Source organism: Balearica regulorum, chromosome 6 (assembly GCF_011004875.1).
Source record: "Balearica regulorum gibbericeps isolate bBalReg1 chromosome 6, bBalReg1.pri, whole genome shotgun sequence".
NCBI lineage: Eukaryota > Metazoa > Chordata > Aves > Gruiformes > Gruidae > Balearica > Balearica regulorum.
Window position 1 is genome coordinate 34,651,243 of NC_046189.1, and position 17,393 is coordinate 34,668,635.

General features: G+C 38.5%; 1 protein-coding gene across 7 annotated transcripts in view; it reads left to right on the top strand.

The window, feature by feature from the left end:
- The first annotated feature begins 1,475 nt into the window (after window positions 1-1,475).
- Window positions 1,476-17,393, top strand: part of SLC35F5 (solute carrier family 35 member F5) — a 36,512-nt gene continuing 20,594 nt past the window's right edge. Inside the window, exons 1-8 of one of the 7 annotated variants that reach the window (XM_075757165.1) lie at window positions 1,476-1,571; window positions 4,368-4,438; window positions 6,125-6,182; window positions 10,226-10,367; window positions 11,485-11,628; window positions 13,929-13,991; window positions 15,518-15,596; window positions 16,958-17,148. In XM_075757165.1, the coding sequence (XP_075613280.1) occupies window positions 10,233-10,367; window positions 11,485-11,628; window positions 13,929-13,991; window positions 15,518-15,596; window positions 16,958-17,148 (612 nt within the window). In that variant the 5' untranslated portion in view covers window positions 1,476-1,571; window positions 4,368-4,438; window positions 6,125-6,182; window positions 10,226-10,232. Of the gene's footprint in view, window positions 1,572-1,856; window positions 2,134-4,367; window positions 4,439-6,124; window positions 6,183-6,250; window positions 6,332-10,225; window positions 10,368-11,484; window positions 11,629-13,928; window positions 13,992-15,517; window positions 15,597-16,957; window positions 17,149-17,393 lie in introns of those variants that run through there. The other 6 variants (XM_075757161.1, XM_075757167.1, XM_075757166.1 and 3 more) reach the window with 6 other exon arrangements.

The following is a 17,393-nucleotide window of genomic DNA, read 5'->3' on the forward strand; positions in this document are numbered from 1 at the left end:
TACTGAATAATCTGCAACACATTACATATGCCATTGATTACCTTTAGGTTGGTATCATAAGCTCAGTTCTTAAATGCTAATCAATGCTGAGTTGATTACAAAGAGGTAATGTGGACTACAAAACAGAAACAAGACCAGAACCTGATTTTGCAATTTCATCAAAGCCTATGCTAGTTTATTTTAATCACTATTTTTGGTAGATTTGAGGTTTGCCTAATATTTCCTTTTACAGCTTTGTTAGTCAATAACTTCTGCATCTCAAAATGAAATTAAGGTAACTCTCCTTTAATGTAGCTTATACTTCTATGCAATTTCACTCTTTTATGCTATTAAAACTGTGTTGATAGCAAAGCAGTCATCTATTTTGAGAATTTAATTAGTTGCCACCACTTCGCAGCCCTGTGAGATTTCAATATCGCAGAGTGTAAAGATCACGGTAATTATGAAACAAAGATTCCACCATCTCACTGTATTTTAGGACATTTCTCAAGGGTCTTGCTCACTTTGGTTTTTCTTTCTTCCCCCTTTTTGACAGCCTAGTTTCAAGCTCCATCCCACTTCTCCATCGCTAGTTCTTCAGCTCGTGCTCTCTGCCTTCTCTGTTCCTCCATCTTTTGGTTTCTTTCTTTTTCGATTTGCTTATCTCACTGCCTTGAAAGACTGTACAAACGCGAGGAGACGCCTCGCCCATCAGAAGGAAACTGTTCTCTGTCATAGCCTGGTTATCGGTAACCCACGGCCGATCTAGACCAACAGCCGCGGTCAGCACTGCTCCCCCGGAGCCAAGGCAGACCTGCCCCACGGCGGGGGGATACCCACGTTCCTCACGAAACGAGAAAAAGCTCGGCTTTACGACACTTTTTCCCCTGCCCGCTGGCGGCTTTTCACCATTGTAAGGAGCAGCGACTCGGCGTCCCTCACCGCCCCCGGCCGCCCCCCACCCGCCTCCGGGCCGGGCTCCGCGGCTGCCCGTGCGGGCGGGGCCCTCAGCTGCCCCCCCTCCGGAGGCGAGCCCAGCACCGGCGCCACGCAAAGTGTTTTCAAGTGAGAAGTGAAGTCAAGCTGCGTTACGCCTCCTCGCGGCCCTGGCTGCTGCCCGTCCCCGTGGGGCCAGCGGCCGCTACCAGCTGCACGGTACTGCAGGCACCTCAAGCCTTTACGCGCCGAAACCTTTAGGCTCAGTGTCCGAACAGACGGAAGGGAGGGGGAGGGAGAACCGCCCCCTCAGCAGCACCCAAACCGCCCTCCGGTGCCAGGCCGCGGAGCGGAAGCTCCCGCCGCGGTCCCGCCCGCCCGCTGAGGGCCGGGGGAGGGGGGGGGCCGGCAGGAGCGGCGAGCGGCTGGCCGAGCGGCTCGATGGGGCTGGCCTGCGGGCGGGGCGGGGCCGGGCCGGCGGTCGCTCGCTCGCGGCCTCGGGGATGGATTCTCGACGCGCGGCGTAGCTGCCACCGCTCGCGCACGCCACCATCTTAGAGGGCGGGAAGGACGGAGGGAGAGGGGCGGGACGGGACGGGACGGGAAGCGGGAGGTGCTGCCGCCGGACGGAGCTCCGGGCCCCTTCGCGGCCTCAGGTACCGCCGCTGTCGCGGGGACGGGGCCGCGGCGAGCCTCAAGCGGCTGAGCGCGGCGGGAGGCGGGCCGCGGGTTCCGCGGCTGCTGCCCCCTCAGCCCAGCCGCGCCTGTTCAGCCCTCGCCGGGGATGTCGCGGGCAGGAGGCCTCGCCAGCCCCGGCCCGCAGGGCTGAGGGGGGCGAGACCTGGGCCCGCCTCGCTTCGGGCGGAGAACTTTGTCCCCTCACGTCGTGCGTGGGCGGGTGGGCCGCGCCCGCCCGTGCCGGGCTGGGGAGTGCCGCGGCGGTGCGCCCGCGTCTGTAACCAGTCTCCCGGCGGCCGTTGCCGGCGTTCAGCGGTGGTCGGAGGCAGCCTGTGTCGCTCTCTCCCCTCCGTCTGCCGGACTTCGGCCCCATCCCACGCACGTTTGTGTCAGCGGTGTTGGAGAAAGCGCTTTCCTCTCCCCGCCTCAGCCAGCCGAGGGCGCCCGCCCTGCCCGGGGAAGGCGGGGATGTGTGTGGAGGGATTCCGCTTTCCCGGGAGCGAGCTGGCAGGTGACGAGCTCTGTCCTGCCTCGCCTGAGGTGCGAGGGAGGTTCGAGCTTCCCCCTCCTAGGGCTGCGTCTCTCTTCCCCCCTGCGGTCGCCAGTGTTTGTTTTACGTTCGAGTGCAGGACGGATACTCCTTCTTCCTCCTCTGTGATCCCCAGGGCTCGAGCCATATTTCTTTTTCCTCAGGCATCTCCTTTTTCTGAGTGCGTTAAGGAGATTTATTCATTTCCTTCTCTTTGTTCCTGTTACTTTTCCCCAAAGATACCTGCGGGCAGGAAGGAAGGAAGGAGAAGCCCCCATTCACTCTGAAGGCGCGTTTCTGAACGCGCTGATTTTGCCGATTTCTAGCATGCCTGGAAGGCTCAGCTTTCAGAGGCAATGGAGAGTGACGTGCAGTTTTGAAGGCTGCAGTGCTTGTTCTTATCTGTGGCTGTTTATCCTGTGACAAAGCGTGATATGTTTAGATCTTGCCCTAGACAAGATTAGATGGGTAGCATGTGAAATGGATGTCACTTGTAATTTTTAGCTAATATTAAATGTGTAGCCACTAGTGGCTAAAGATTGCTCTGTATATGGTAACACTTAGAGGCCTTGGCAGCCTGACATTTAAGTTTTTTTCTTCCAGTGTTACTGGAAGAGGGTAGGAAGGAGGGCAATGTCAATACCACTTGTCAACCTTCACTCTGCTAACCTGAAACTAGTGTTTCTAATTCCGCGTGGTCACAGATGTTCATGTCCAACAGGGTTGTAGTCATGCTGGGATGCTCTGTGAATGAACCTGAGAATTACATCATTAGATACTCTGGTAGCTGGTAAAGACTCCTAAGTATGCTGTAGATTAATATTCTGCATTACTATTTTTGTATAAGAAAATGTTTGAAACTTTGTTTCATTAATTTTGAGTAAGTGCTGAATAGGAAGTTTTCAAGTGTTCCTCTTACTCCTTAGATACCAGAATCCAGCTGTGCCGTGACAGTTTGCTACTATGACTGTTAACATTGTGCACTGCCAAATTCCTAAAATGTCCCTTTATGTTAAGCTAAATTCTTTTATTTTGGTACTAAAATTAATGTGTTTTCTGTGCAAACTTTGGTCTTGTATAACTTTTTATTTGGCTAGGAACAGTGATGTTTACTTGCAGTACTCAGTACTGGCATGGAAAACTTGGCTTCAGTTTCTTTTTTTTGGGTCGTTTGTTTCACTGTATTCAACAGATTTTACAGGAAACTTCCCTTGAGTGAAGCTTACAGGGCTGTAGTGAATATAATTGTTATGTTGCATAAGGCTCACCTTTCCATCTCTTGTGAGGATTCTTGCTTTTGCTCTCATCCTGTGATACCCCTTGAAAGTTGAGGGGAGGTCAAAGTTGTGTTAAATGAACATTGTTTTAATGTACATTTCCAAATTTAGAAGGATGAGTCTCAAATGTCACTTTCAGCTTTTTTTCTGATTAGAGTCAAAGCAATGTCTCTGTGTACCTTATCTTGAAAGGGATCAAATATGAAATGAGAATCACCTGATGACATACATGTTAAGGGGAGGGGGTGTTGGATCCCAGAACTTGTATTATTGGAGCAGCCGGTATAACTGGAAAAACTAAAACCATTTCTTCTGTGTGCAAACCTTATCTTGGTATGTTGTCTTTCAAATTGTATGTGAAATAATCTTGAGTAAATATAAGGAAGAATTTCAAGTTGATTTGCACCATGGTTTGTGACTGAGCTGCTGTTCTGGGTCTCTTGTTATTCTTGTTATGATGCATTTCGTTTTGAGGGTGAGTTCCTCATAGAACAGCTAGAGGCAATACTCCTGTTTTGCAATAATTTGGGAGTTCTCTTACTCATAAGGCTTTCTTCCCTAATTGTCAATGTATTAAAGGTTACTTGATATTTTGTGAATTTCATATGATTTTCTCATTTAGCTTTGAACTTTTAATGTGAAGAAAGTGATAATCTGCACAAAGAAACATTTAGTGCTATAGAAATAAGATTGCACAGGAAGTGTCAGTGGTAGAGTTGTGACTACTGAGGGCAGAATGTATTTATTGCATGTTCAGAACAGTAGAACTAGACAGGCTATTGAGCATGTTGGCTTTAGCATAATCAGCTAGGGGAACATACATTGTAGACTATGTAGTGAGACTATTTTTTACCTTTTTGTGTGTCATAAATTAAAGTGGTTAAGTGATCTAGGATACTGTAGTATTTTAAAAACAAAATACAGTGTCATGACGAGGAACTTCAATTCTTTTTCATCGGTTTTTGCAGAAGATCTTCATGTAACTGGCTGAAAAATGGTTCCACAAGATGACAGCTCCAACTCTAACACTGTTAAAATGGTAAATAAAATAAGAAAGACTTAAAAAATCTCCATGCTATTTGCTGAACATTATAATGATACTAAGAAATGCCTTTTAAATTAATATTCCTTCAAATGTGAAATTTCAGCTGGTACATTAAATATGCTTTTCACATGGTATAACTTTTATTTCCTTATAGTGGAAACAAAAGGCAAACATACACTGAAGTTTCTGTTATATTTAATAGGGTAGAATATTGTATTTACTTTTATACCATCATTTCTATTTCAGTGTATATGTCTTCTGGTGGCTTAAATTTATCATCACTCTGTGCATTTGGTTTAATTAAATGTTTTGTGAGGGCGAAACCGTGCTCTTCCAGAGAATTGTCTTGTACAGTTCTCATTTTAGGTGTGAGATGTTATATTAATATGCTGAACTTTTATCCTTAACCTGAAGTGGGTTAATTATTGGTAATAAGCATTGAACAAGGTTCCATGTGATCAGATCCAGTCAGGACCACAGCCCACAGCAGATCTTGCATGCTGATAGAGGGTAAGATATATGTCTTGCATGATAACTGAATTAAGGTACAAGTTCTGCACCTGGTTACTTGAGTATAGCTAATATGGATTAAGTCGAGGCTGAAAGTAAGCAACTTTCTCTTAGTGATATTTGGCTTAGTGTGCATGGAGAGAGGAATTTTTAAGCATCTTTTTTGCTTTCTATTTATATTTTTTTATTGTTATATTTTGGGTGCCTAAATTAGCATGCACAAACCGTTTCAGCTTTATGTGAATAAAAGTCTTCTGGTTTAAGTCTTGGTTATCTGTAATACTGATCTTAATCTCTAATTAGGTTGCTAGTGTGAGAAAAATATGACCAGCAGCTACTGTTTGTATGTGAGGGCCTTGAACTGAATAGGTGTTCAGGATCTACAGTGAGCATAGACTTTGTCGTATGCAAGGTGGATAACCACATGCCTGTGTTTTAAAACTACATCTTTTTTTTTTTTTTTTTTTTTTAAAAGTAATTTGGCAAACTGTGTAGTAAAGGACTTGGACTTGGTGGATGCTAAGCAGTGTCTAAATCTTGATGAGTTCAGCAGAGGCTGAATCATAGGCTTGTGTGGTCCATCTTTATAGTCTACCTCTTAATCTAATTTGATATAGGTGGAAAGCATCAATTTAACTTTTGCCTCCTATTCACAGTTTATAAACTTTTAGCCATGCTTGATGGGTAAGCAAAGGCAAAATTTAGGGTGAACATTTAGTTTTGCCCTTACTGCTACCTCTGTTTTATGCACTAATTTGTGACTCATTAATACAGGGTATGGCTCCTGTTCATACAGGATATCGTTAAACCAGTGTTTAACAAAGTTTCACATGAGTAAGAAAATTTTTTTAAAATTCCAGCACTTCTGGGCAATAAAACCGATGGCTTTATTCTTGATTGTCAATTCCAGTTTTTTTGTGCCTTCTTCTAGAGCACTGTATACTGACATATACTTGTCAGCATCTGGATTTGCAAATAGTTGCAGATTAGATGGACTTACGATACGTCTGATAGACATTTCTTTCCTGAAGGCCCTTATGTATAATGTTTCTTTCCCTATATAACAATTTTAAAGTGGGTTTTGTTGGATGTCTTTATAGGATCTGAGCTTAAAATTAAAAGAAAAAAGTTTTATGTAAGTTTTTATATCTGTATATCCCTAACATTTAGGACTTGAGCTGTGGTAGATACTTGTTGAACTTGAAATTTTAGAAAATACTTGGCAAAGGTAAGTGCATAATATACACGTGCACACAATTTTTCAAACTTTGGGGTTTTTTTGTTTTTTCTTTTTAGGAGCCTATCTTCACTTTGACATGATGTGTGAAGTTTGTTAGCCAGCTTTTTTTGTTTGTTTTTTTACAGTTATTGTGGAAGGTAGGTATGAGAAAAGTAAATCTTGTTCTTTCTATGTTCATTTTTATCAGAGCATGCTGCTGTCAATGTACAGAAACGAAATATAAAGAAATGTGTGGAATTGTATTTCACTACAAGTTTGTGAATACTGAGGCTTTGTCAGTAAGTGGGATAATGTGTCTGTCTAAAACATCTCAAAATAGTAGTTTCTATCTGTCTTCACATTCTGTGTGAAGTTTTACAGGTATTAATTCTGTCTAAAAACTTACATACTAAGTTTTAATAGGGTTCTGGTTTTCTGCTGAACATTACAGGCATTTTAGTATTGCCACTTCGTAATTTTTTTAGTCAGCTGCTAGCTTGAAGGTGCATCTTGCTGCATGATAAGACTTTGTAGTCACCCTTTCTTAAGCTTTTTTTCTTTGTTATGGAAAAACCAAGCAAAGGGCTGTATCAGGCACACAGAAGTGCTAAACAGACGCTTTGCAGTCAGATGAGAAAGTAATAGCTGCTATTACTGTAACATATAAAAAACTTCAACACATAAGTATGAGCTTTTTAATTAGAGTTTTAAAATATTCTTATCATAGGCAGAAAAGAAATTGTGCAACGTGTGCTTATATTTGGAATACCTTCATATGTAACCTCTTATCTAGGAAGTACTAGATATTTTATCATCCTTTACTTCCCTCGTGCTGAGGGATTTTAAAGCAAGGGATTTGTACAAGCCTAATGTAGACGACTACAATATAAAGTAACTACAGAATGCTATAGGCAGTGCTACATTAATGGTTGGTCTTGATGATCTTAAAGGTCTTTTCTAACCAAAACGATTCTATGATTCTAATGTGCATGATCTCTATGCACAACGTGTATGTGCTGTGAGCTTTGGAACAATTTGTTGTGAGAACAGAAGAACTAGGAATGCAAGCATGTGATGTAGAGATGTCAAATTGATCAGGCTACTGTGATTCCTTCCTGTCTCCAGCTACCTCTCCCCCTCCTACCTGTAGCACATAACTGGTGGAGGGCTGAAGTGTTTTCCATTTCTGGTATACCTTACCACTTCACATGTCGTGCTGTAGCCTGACAAGGAATGAGATTTCTTCTAGCTCCTTTGGAACTCTTTTGTGCTTGGCTTCTGTTTTTTGCTTTATATTACGTAAATACACGAGCAATCTGTAGGCTATATATAATATAACTTAATATAATGGCTTGCAGTCTATTCGTCATAATAAAATGGAGGCAAAGTTTTTAGAGTATAATATGTAGTATCTATTAGACCAATTCATAAAAACTGAAAAAACCCTTATAAGCTTTCAAGCACGAAAACCTTTCTGCTAGCTTACTCAAGTTTAAGATAATATCCCTATTTATTCTCTCTTTGGGAACAAATGGGTTTTCCTTTATTCCATATGAAATAAAAACTGCCATTCCTTGCTGAGTCTTTCATATCTTTGCCCCTCCCTACTTACAGACTTCTGCTTTCTTTTGTCAATCCAACCATTTTATCAGAAAAGCGGAACAATAACCCAGACCTGATGCCCACACATGGAATATTTCAGCATAGATCCAGTGGTATAATTATACTTCAGGAACTGTGCCTGTTTATTTTTCTTTGGAAAGAAGCCCTTTGAGAAATGGAGGAAAAATGGCAAGATTTGAACATGGCAGAGACTGTATTACAAAGGAGAGGCATGAGTCACAGACAGGAAACAGTGTAGTGATCTGAAATGCACTTCTGCATATCTAGGCATTTAAATTATTAATCTTAGGAACAGACTAGTCTGGAAAAAAGAAATTGTGTAGCTTCCTCAGTGAAGACATTGTGGCACTGTCTTCTTCATAAATAATTTATAAATAATGAAAAGGCAGTAAGTGTTTTTGTATGTTAACGTGTGTGGAAAAAACAAAGTGTAATTTAAATTCACCAAACTGTATTAGCAAAGCTGATCACCTCTATTTACTGGGAGAGTCAGGATTTGCTCCATAAAGGTGAATTGGATTTCAGTTCCTTGAGGAATTATCTCAAAGGTAGTGAGTGTTTGAGTCTATTATGATAAATAGCAAGGTACGTTCTGTATTCTGTAGCAAATTAACTCTTAATAAATTGGTTCTTAAAATACATACATAAATAAGTATTAATCATAGAACTACCATATGCATATCTTACTGAGGTTCATTAGAAAGTATTTAAAAGATCCTAGTACGAGTAGACCAATGAATGAGACATCAGTCTCTGTCACTTGTATTTGAAGCTTTCTAACCATAAAATTGAAGGTTTTCCTGTATTTAGGTCTTCTAACAGGTGGTCGTAAAGCTGTATCTCAAATCTGAATCCCCTTCTAGTAGCATTAGTGGATATAAAAATGCTTGTAGGTCTGATATGCTCGTGATTAGCACTTGTTTGGAGCAGGTCCAGTGAATCTTTTTGAGTTAAAACACAACATTTTTAAAACACAAGCTTGTTTGCCTTGCCTTTCTTATTTTTTGGAAAGTGCTTTAGTGATCTCTTAACTTTTAGTGTTTTCAGGAATTTTAATACTTATTTTCAGTGAAAGTTGTGCAAAGTCAAGCCCTCTAAAGTCACAGTGTACCGCAGTTTTGACCAACCCAAACAATACCAGTTCTGTTCTCTTGCGTTTACTCTGTGCATTGAATAGAGCAGAAGTACTCTGCCTACTGAAAGAAAAGGAAAGCAAGTTGGTCATGATCTATTTACACACTGCTGTACAGCTCATCTCCTGCATAAATTTTAATGCTTTAACTGCAAATAGTCTTCTTCCTAATAGGAATTTTTTCAGCTCAAGCCATATCTTCAGAATTTTCTGTTGAGCAGTATACTCTTCCTTTTCCAGTATGTAAAAGCAGTTGGCTATAAGCATTTAAACCCAGCTGTGCTTTTCTGATAATTCACTAGAATTGCTTAAATTGAGGTCTTTCTATTACTGCCTTGAACAAAGACTTCTAGGAGCTATGAGGCGTTTATATGAAAAGGAAAATAGGTTTGTGTGTGTCAAAATCTGAATTTGTTTATGCTGTAATTTCTGGCAAGTCTGCCTGAGTTTTGTACTAGATGACAAGCTTAAATCTAGTTTACTGCTGTAGTTTTGATTTCTCAGAATGTGAAGTGTTCTTAATTGATTATTCCTATGTGTAATATATTGGGGCACAGTCAAAATCATTATCAATGTTTTGAGGGTTTTTTAATAGGCAAAGCTTTCTGTTGCATATATTATATACTTACTCTTAACTTGATAGGTTTTCACTAGAATTGATGCATGCCTGTATTTCATAAATTACCAAATAGATATATACATTTTTTTGAGTTCAAGTGCATGCGTAATCTGATTTGTAAGTTTACAATTAAATATTCTTGGGGTTTTTTTCCCACAAAAGCTTTATGCGTTGAGGGATCGTAACTTACCCAAATGTATTGCAATGTCTTCAGAAATGTTTACTGAATGCTTAAGTTTAAACATGTTTCTGACTACCTTTAGTAGAATTGTATTTGACACAACACATCCAACTAATTTCTACTGTCAGCTTAGAGTATGTGAATTTACCAAAACGTAGTGGTTTCAAATTTTGCAGAACACGTAGCATAGAAATTAAAAAAAAAAAGGCATTGTATGTTTTATCTACTTTTGCTTAGTTCAGTGATACAATAGTTGATAAATTCTTGAAAAATCTAGATTTATTTTCTAATTGCTGCTAATGTGTCTGAAAATCTCATGCCAGATCTGTCAAAGATTGCTTTTTAATAAACATAAGTGTGTGTTTCCTGGCATATTAGGTCTATTTCATATATATGAAATGCTTGCCCCCGCTGTTTTTCTTTTTTTTGTTTTGTTTTGGTGGGGTTTTTTGTCACTGTTTGTAATCTTTTGGGTTTTATTCATCAGTCTTGAATAGGTTACAAATGGTGTGGGTTTTTATCATGAATCGAATGAGCTCCCAGAGCAGTTCATCCACTCAGCGTAGACGAATGGCTCTAGGAATTGTCATTCTTCTCCTCGTTGATGTGATATGGGTTGCCTCTTCAGAACTCACTTCTGTAAGTATTGTTCCATGCATCCTAAAAGGAAAATGAAAGCCTATTTAAGAGAAAGATGCAGCAGGAACATGGTCACTCAAACACTCAGTGGGTGTTCTAGTGTAATGTTTAACCACGTTTTCAGTACGGGCAAGAAGATATCCTTTGAGTTAGTGAACTAACTGTGTTCACTAAAAGTTATGAACAAGCTCAACTTGGTGACTGCTGTTTTCAAGACAGAAGGTGTTATTGGTGATCTTAAGATTAAACAACATAAGCTCCTAACTGTACTGTAATTAGGGAATTCATTTGATTAAAATAACACCCATATGTTTCCCAAGAAATAGTAAATGAGCTGTAATATTGCAGGCTAGGTGGTACAGTAGGTTATAGTTCAGGACATCTAGAAGTCTCGGACCAGCAACTAGGGTCATGGGAGTTAAGCCCTATAATTGCAGACAAGTTTGTCGTAATCTAGTTCATATATTCACCATCTTCAAATTGATCTGGTATTTACTTCAGGTTAAGTTTTAGGACTTAAAACCACTTTGGTAATTGAAATTGAGTTTTTAATAAGTTCTTGTCACATTCAGGTTTCTGAACTGTCATTAAGTTCTGTATCACTTTTGGTATATAGAAGCATATAGAAATGTTTGTGCTTAACATGCTATTTATAAAAGTTTTTTTCCAATGAGCTGATGGAATCACTGTTGCTACTGAAATGTTACTTAATCAAAGTAGTCTTTTCTAATTTGTGATTATGGTGTTATTGCTTATAAAAGTGATCTTTCATTTAGAAAATATTTGTATGTAAATGTATTTTCAGTCCTATTTGAGTTCAGTGGCATATCAATATGTTGCTTGGTTAGATACAAGTAATAAGGTGCTTTCCTCTGGCGGCATTGTAGCTTACAAAATAGCTCAGTGCCTTCTTGTTGGCATTTAAGATAGCTTGGGCAAGGGTACCCCCAGAATAAGTGGGGCCACTTGTGTCTTTTGGTCATACATGCCAATACTCGCAGGACTGTCATTTTGGGAAGCAGACTGTTCTGGGCTATATACTTAAGCCTGTTCGTTCATTTTGTGAATTCTCACCTAGTTGGTAATTTTGGATACTGCAATTATTTTCTTTCCACAGTATGTTTTTACAAAGTACAACAAACCTTTTTTCAGTACATTTGCAAAAACATCCATGTTTGTTCTATACCTGTTGGGATTTATTGTTTGGAAACCATGGAGGCAACAGTGTACTCGTGGGTTTCGTGGAAGGCATGCAGCTTTTGTAAGTATTTTAACTTTATAAATGTTTTGATATTTTTGAAGTTTGTACAGAAAAAAACTCAAGATAGGGACTAGAGAAACGCAAAGTTTACATATTTGTGAAATAGTGCTTTCAGAAAAGCAGTTATAAACAATCACAGCACAGGCAGACATGGCAATCGTGATAGTAGTCTTGGGAGAGGAAGGAGAGAAAAGAAAAAGCAATATGAAATGTGTCGCGAATCGTAAGAAATGCTCTACTGGTCCAGACTGCTGGCCCATCCAGCCTGGTATTTTATCTTGGACAGTTGCAGAGGATAATTCTTTTTAAGAAGAACTTTATGAGCTTCTCCACTGTTGGTTCCCTTTTATTTCCCCAGCATCTGTAACCAATAGAAACAGTATTTGAACTTTGTAGTTGATTTTTATTACTGACTTTTTGTCTCTGGCAGAGCTATGAACTGTTTGCTAAGAGGTTTTGAAGTTTTAAAAGTCGTATTTAGGAAAGGTGGTAGAATTATGCTTTTGTTGTTGTTAATAGTGTATTTTGATAACCTTTATGCACAAGTGACTTTCTGTTGCCCATTCTAGAACTAGGCATAGTTTGTGCTAGTCTAAAATTACTGTCATATTACAGAAATACACAGTTTTTTTCCAAGGAAATTAGAAATGCCAGGAAGAGCGCTTGTTCTGTGCCAGTGTTTTAGAATGCTGAACAGCAGGACTCAGGAAGCAGTAAGGCATTTGGCCTGATATTAATCTCTCATTAAAATAACAGAAAAGGTGATCCAAGAACATGCTGTTGATCAACATGTCTTTATAGAAAATAGTTTGTATGAGAGGAACTGATTTTGGTTCTTCTGGATATATTAGACTTCACTGATAGTGACAGTTGTAGATGTAACATACTTAAATAACTGAAGTGTTACATGGTGTTAAGCCAAATAAGTTTTATTTAAAAAAAACCCAAAACAACAAAACACCCCAAAAAACTAAGCCTTTTGTTTTAAAAAAAAAAAAAAAAAAGTTGTGTTAAACAGAGAACATTTTGAGTTGGCTGATATCTTGAAATAATTTTTGGTAGGTTAGCCTTTAATACCAAATGTCTGTGCATAGTATGGCACGTGTTAGACTTGATGCTGTTCAGGATCTTCATAAGATCATCAGGAAACAGAATTTACAGACTTTTTACTAGCAGTAATGAAAATAAGAATGATGAAAGCGCTAAAGGATGATTAGTTGTACAGAGCAATTATACCGATTAAAATGTATTAATCTGATCAAATGAGTAGAATAAGGGGCTATTGCCTAGTGTGAATTGCAGTGGTTATAATGACCAACTGAATCTTAAGCAGTGTCAAAGAAAGAGGTAATATGAACTCATAGGAACTGGACAGCAATGAGTAAGAGTGCTGTCTGTCACATTGGTGTGTGGCAGTCATGGTACCACTACTGGAATCTCACTATTTTTTTTTTCTTTCTAATCCTAGAGAAAGTAATTTTTTTAAATAATTTGTAGGAAATACCCATTACTTTTGATGTTAGCATATTTCAAAAGAACAGTGCAGAGACAGGACTGTGGTGTCCGGTCAGAAGTAAGTTTGGGGTTTTTTAACCTTTTTTTTTTCCCCCCCTAAGGAGTTTTGTTAAATATTCAACGGTATAATTATTACAAGTGCTTTTAAAATGTCTTGTGTGTATTAATCTGGAACAAAAATTACACATTTATAGATTTTTATTTCAATAATGATTGCTTAGGTAAACACTCATACCTTAGTTTCAAGCCCTCTTCTACATCAGAGGCTTTGCTTAATAGATTTCTTACCAGCATGGTAGAACAGCAAGCTGCAGGTCAGGGTACAGGGATAGCAGTGCTTGTTAAGATGCAGAATGGAAGAAGAAAAATGGTACTTGACGTCATCCTAATTTATGTCTTGTTAAAACTAAGGCAGAGTCCCAGGTTTTTATGCAAAGGAACTTTGCCTCAATAAAATGAAGAAATGAGGCTTGTTAATACATGCACAATAATTTAGTGAAGCAGGTCTCACTAAGACTGAACTTTACGGGTTTTGACATTCTAGCAGCCTGATTCTGTGTTGATACCTGGGTAGTTGAGTTCAGTGGGGTTCTCCAAGAGGTATGGGGAATTACTGAAATTATTTACTGAACGTCTAAGCCGTATTGTTTCTTCAGGAGGAGGGCTGGAGGAGGAGAGGGAATTAGAATTATGGAAAAAGGCATTAAAAAACTTGTTCTCAAAAAAATTACAGTTAATAATAACTCTGCCTTGATAGATGATTACATTTAAGGTTCTCTAATTAGTTTGCAGATGCTGAAGGTTATTTTGCTGCTTGTACAACAGATAACACTGTAAACAGTTCTCTGGTAAGTACCTTTATTTGTGAAGGTCGATATTTTGTAGTAACATTACACCATTATCCTTACTTTTTGTTTTTAAAAATGACGGTCTTAAATGTAATAGTTTTTGGCAAAGGGGATTGATAACATATTAGTAATAAGCGCTGCAAATAATGGTGTTGCTTTTTATGAGAAATACAGGTTCTCAGCACAATAAAACACTTGAATGTTTCTGTAGTACTTTGTGAAAGAAATATTTATGTCGTACAAAGGAAACCTTTACATATTCAGCTCAATAGCTGCCAAAGCATAAACATGGAGGGCTAGTGGTAAAGCCAAACAGTTTTCAAGACTAAAATGCACAATGGAGTCATTCAGTTAGTTGACTAGGTTGTATACTGTGATCCTGCATTGCATTTTGAAAGAGAAACGGACAGCCTTCTTCCTTCCAGCGGACAGAGTGACTGCTATTTACTGAATCAAATGTCAGTACTGGTATTCTGCTGATAAACTGCATTGCCAGATGGCATTTTTGTGGTGATTTTCATCATCTATAAATGATGGTTTGTTATAGCCCTGTTGATCACAGATTGCCGCTTAATCTGCGTACCTAAATCAGAGGCCACATGCAGAAATGTATCCAAAACACAGAACTCTTTTCAAAGTTTGCACCATCTCTGTAACAGAGCAGGGGGAGGCAATTGAGTGTTGACAAACTACCATATGTGTATTTTATACTGAATAGGGAGTTGAAAAGAGGTTTTTCAGAGGTATTCTTCATTTCATTCTTTGTTTTTTCCCAATTTTATCTACATTAAAGAATAAAATCTTCTTAATCTGCTCAATTCATTAAAATCATCTGACTCTAGAAGCAGGATTCATTGTTAACCTTGGACAATTTTGCATTAATGTAAACATCCACAAAAAATCTGGTCCTAAACAAGGAGTCTAATGAAAATGCAGCTACCAGATCTTTTTTTATTACTTCACTCTTACAGTTTATTAATTTAATTTAAACAAGCAGCTTAAAACTTGTCTTTTTAGAAGTATTTTAAGCAATTAAAACTTCTGCTAACTGCCTAAGTTTTTTGACTTTTGGTTCTAGTTCATGAGCTTTTAGGGTCATGGGAGGAAAATAAGTATATATCCATTTTTGTATATGTATTGTGTGTTTTATGTTTCTAGTTTATCATTTGGACAGAAGCTATAGATCTAGTGAAATGTCTGTGATTTTGATGAGTTATTTTTTAATTTTAAATGAGTAGGTTTAAATTTTCTAGGGATGAGTATTGTGTTTATGAGGATATACACAAGCACACAGTTATTTTTGAGTACTGCATTTTACCAATATGTTTAACATATAGATTGTATATGAACATTTTTGACAAGCCTATCCATTGTGTGCAAAACACCTTTTGTTAAATTTGATTCTCTTAATACTTAATTTACCACACTTTTCTTTATGTAGTTTTATAATTTGCCACATGAATCCTACTGCTTATAATTTAAATATCCTGCTTAACCGTATTTTTACTTATACTGATTCATTTCAGAGCGAACCTTTATATGTTCCTGTAAAGTTTCATGATTTGCCAACTGAAAAAAATGGCAGTAATAGTGATGCAGAGAAAAGTGAGTAAAGACTTTTGGAATGCTGAAATGCTAGTTCTTTGGTGAATGAATTACTTTCCTCTTTGTTGGAATAACTGCTGTCGTGTTGCAGGACTTGCCCTTTTTTTTTTTTTTTTTGTCCCCTCCTCTTTTTTTTTTCCTTTTTTTTTTTTTTTTTTAAATCTTCCTTAAATCTCTTATTGCATGAATTGCAGTCTCATATATTTACTTTCAGGTAGAGAAAACATAGGCCTATCGTTCAGTTTACCTTTCTTGGTCACTACAGATCCAGCCTATGTTTATCTCAAGGGACCAACTGGGTTCAGTACTTGTGATTCTTTCCTTCTGGGCTTGTATGACCAGCAGCAGTGAGTCAGCCTCTGGAAAAACAAGCTATTGTCCTTTTTAGAGCAGGAGCAAAGCAGTCAAAGTAAGAATTTTAACAGTCTATGTGCATTCTGATTTTATTTAAGCCTTACTATCTTGTGATAGTAGCTGAAACGGGCCTAACTGTCCCAGACAATTACAGAAAAGTTGCCTGTCAAAGAATCCAATTATCTGATCCTCAGCAAAAGAGTCCCTGCGTATAAAAGGGAAAGTCTCTTTGTTAATTTCTAGATGACGCCTGTTAACCACTTTGGTAGGCTCTGCTGTCCTGTGATAACATGCACCAGTCACTTCAGGGTTGTTTCAGCTGTAGCTTTTCCCTTTACTTTTTTTTTTTTTTTAGGAAATTAGGTATTGTTTCATACTGAATTAGGCTAATATTTATATGTAGCGTGTAATGTTTTCTTTACACAGGAAACTAATGATACTTACAATACCCTTATAAATAACATTGATCATGGTTTGCAGATTAGTTAGTGGGTGGATTTTAAATGAGCAAGTGACCTTATGATCTCTGCTAAGCTTTGAGGTCTGTTGGACACTCTCATCCTCTGAATGAAACACTGTCCTTGCAGTTCGGTGTAGTTGTGTGCAGTTTTTGGCTGTTTGACTATTAAACATTTATTAAACAAAACCTTATATGTAAAATTTATCAATACAGAATAATTCCTACCTAAAAATTCGTTGTTACCTTGTGTGGATTTTTTTGACAGGGAGGAGGGGTGGTGCTTTTCAGTGAAGTTTTTGTGGGTGGACAACTGCACTGATTGAAAACAGTAATTGTGCCTTATCTTATTAGTGGCCTATCAAATAGCAAAATACTGGCTTAATAAAAATAAGGGCATGTCTTCTATTTGGATAAAACCCTGTTATTTGTGAAGTATTGTAATCAATGCTGTATTAGAACATCATAGTTTTATTTGCGTATTGTGTTGGCTTAAAAAGTTTAACGATAATACTCAGCCTTTTACTTTTTTTTTCTTTTCTTTCTTAAGCTCCCAAAAAGCCTCGTGTAAGGTTCAGTAATATTATGGAGATTCGACAACTCCCATCGAGCCATGCATTGGAAGCAAAGTTGTCTCGCATGTCATATCCAACGGTTAAGGAGCAGGAATCAATATTAAAAACTGTTGGAAAACTCACTGCAACTCAAGTAGCAAAAATCAGCTTTTTCTTTTGCTTTGTGGTATGTGCTCCATTCTTTCTGAAAACTTAAGTATAAATGCAATTAAAACTTGTATAATAATAGTAAAACAGTATTTAGATGACTTGTATTTTTTTATGCCTCATTTTATAAATATAAGTAGTAAAACCTTCCTCGTGCTGGACACGAAGGTGCAACTTCTTAAAGGGAGGATAATAAAAAGACATCCTGGGTGTGTAGTTAACTCTAAGGTCGGTTCTGAGATATGCCATGATTTTATGCCATGT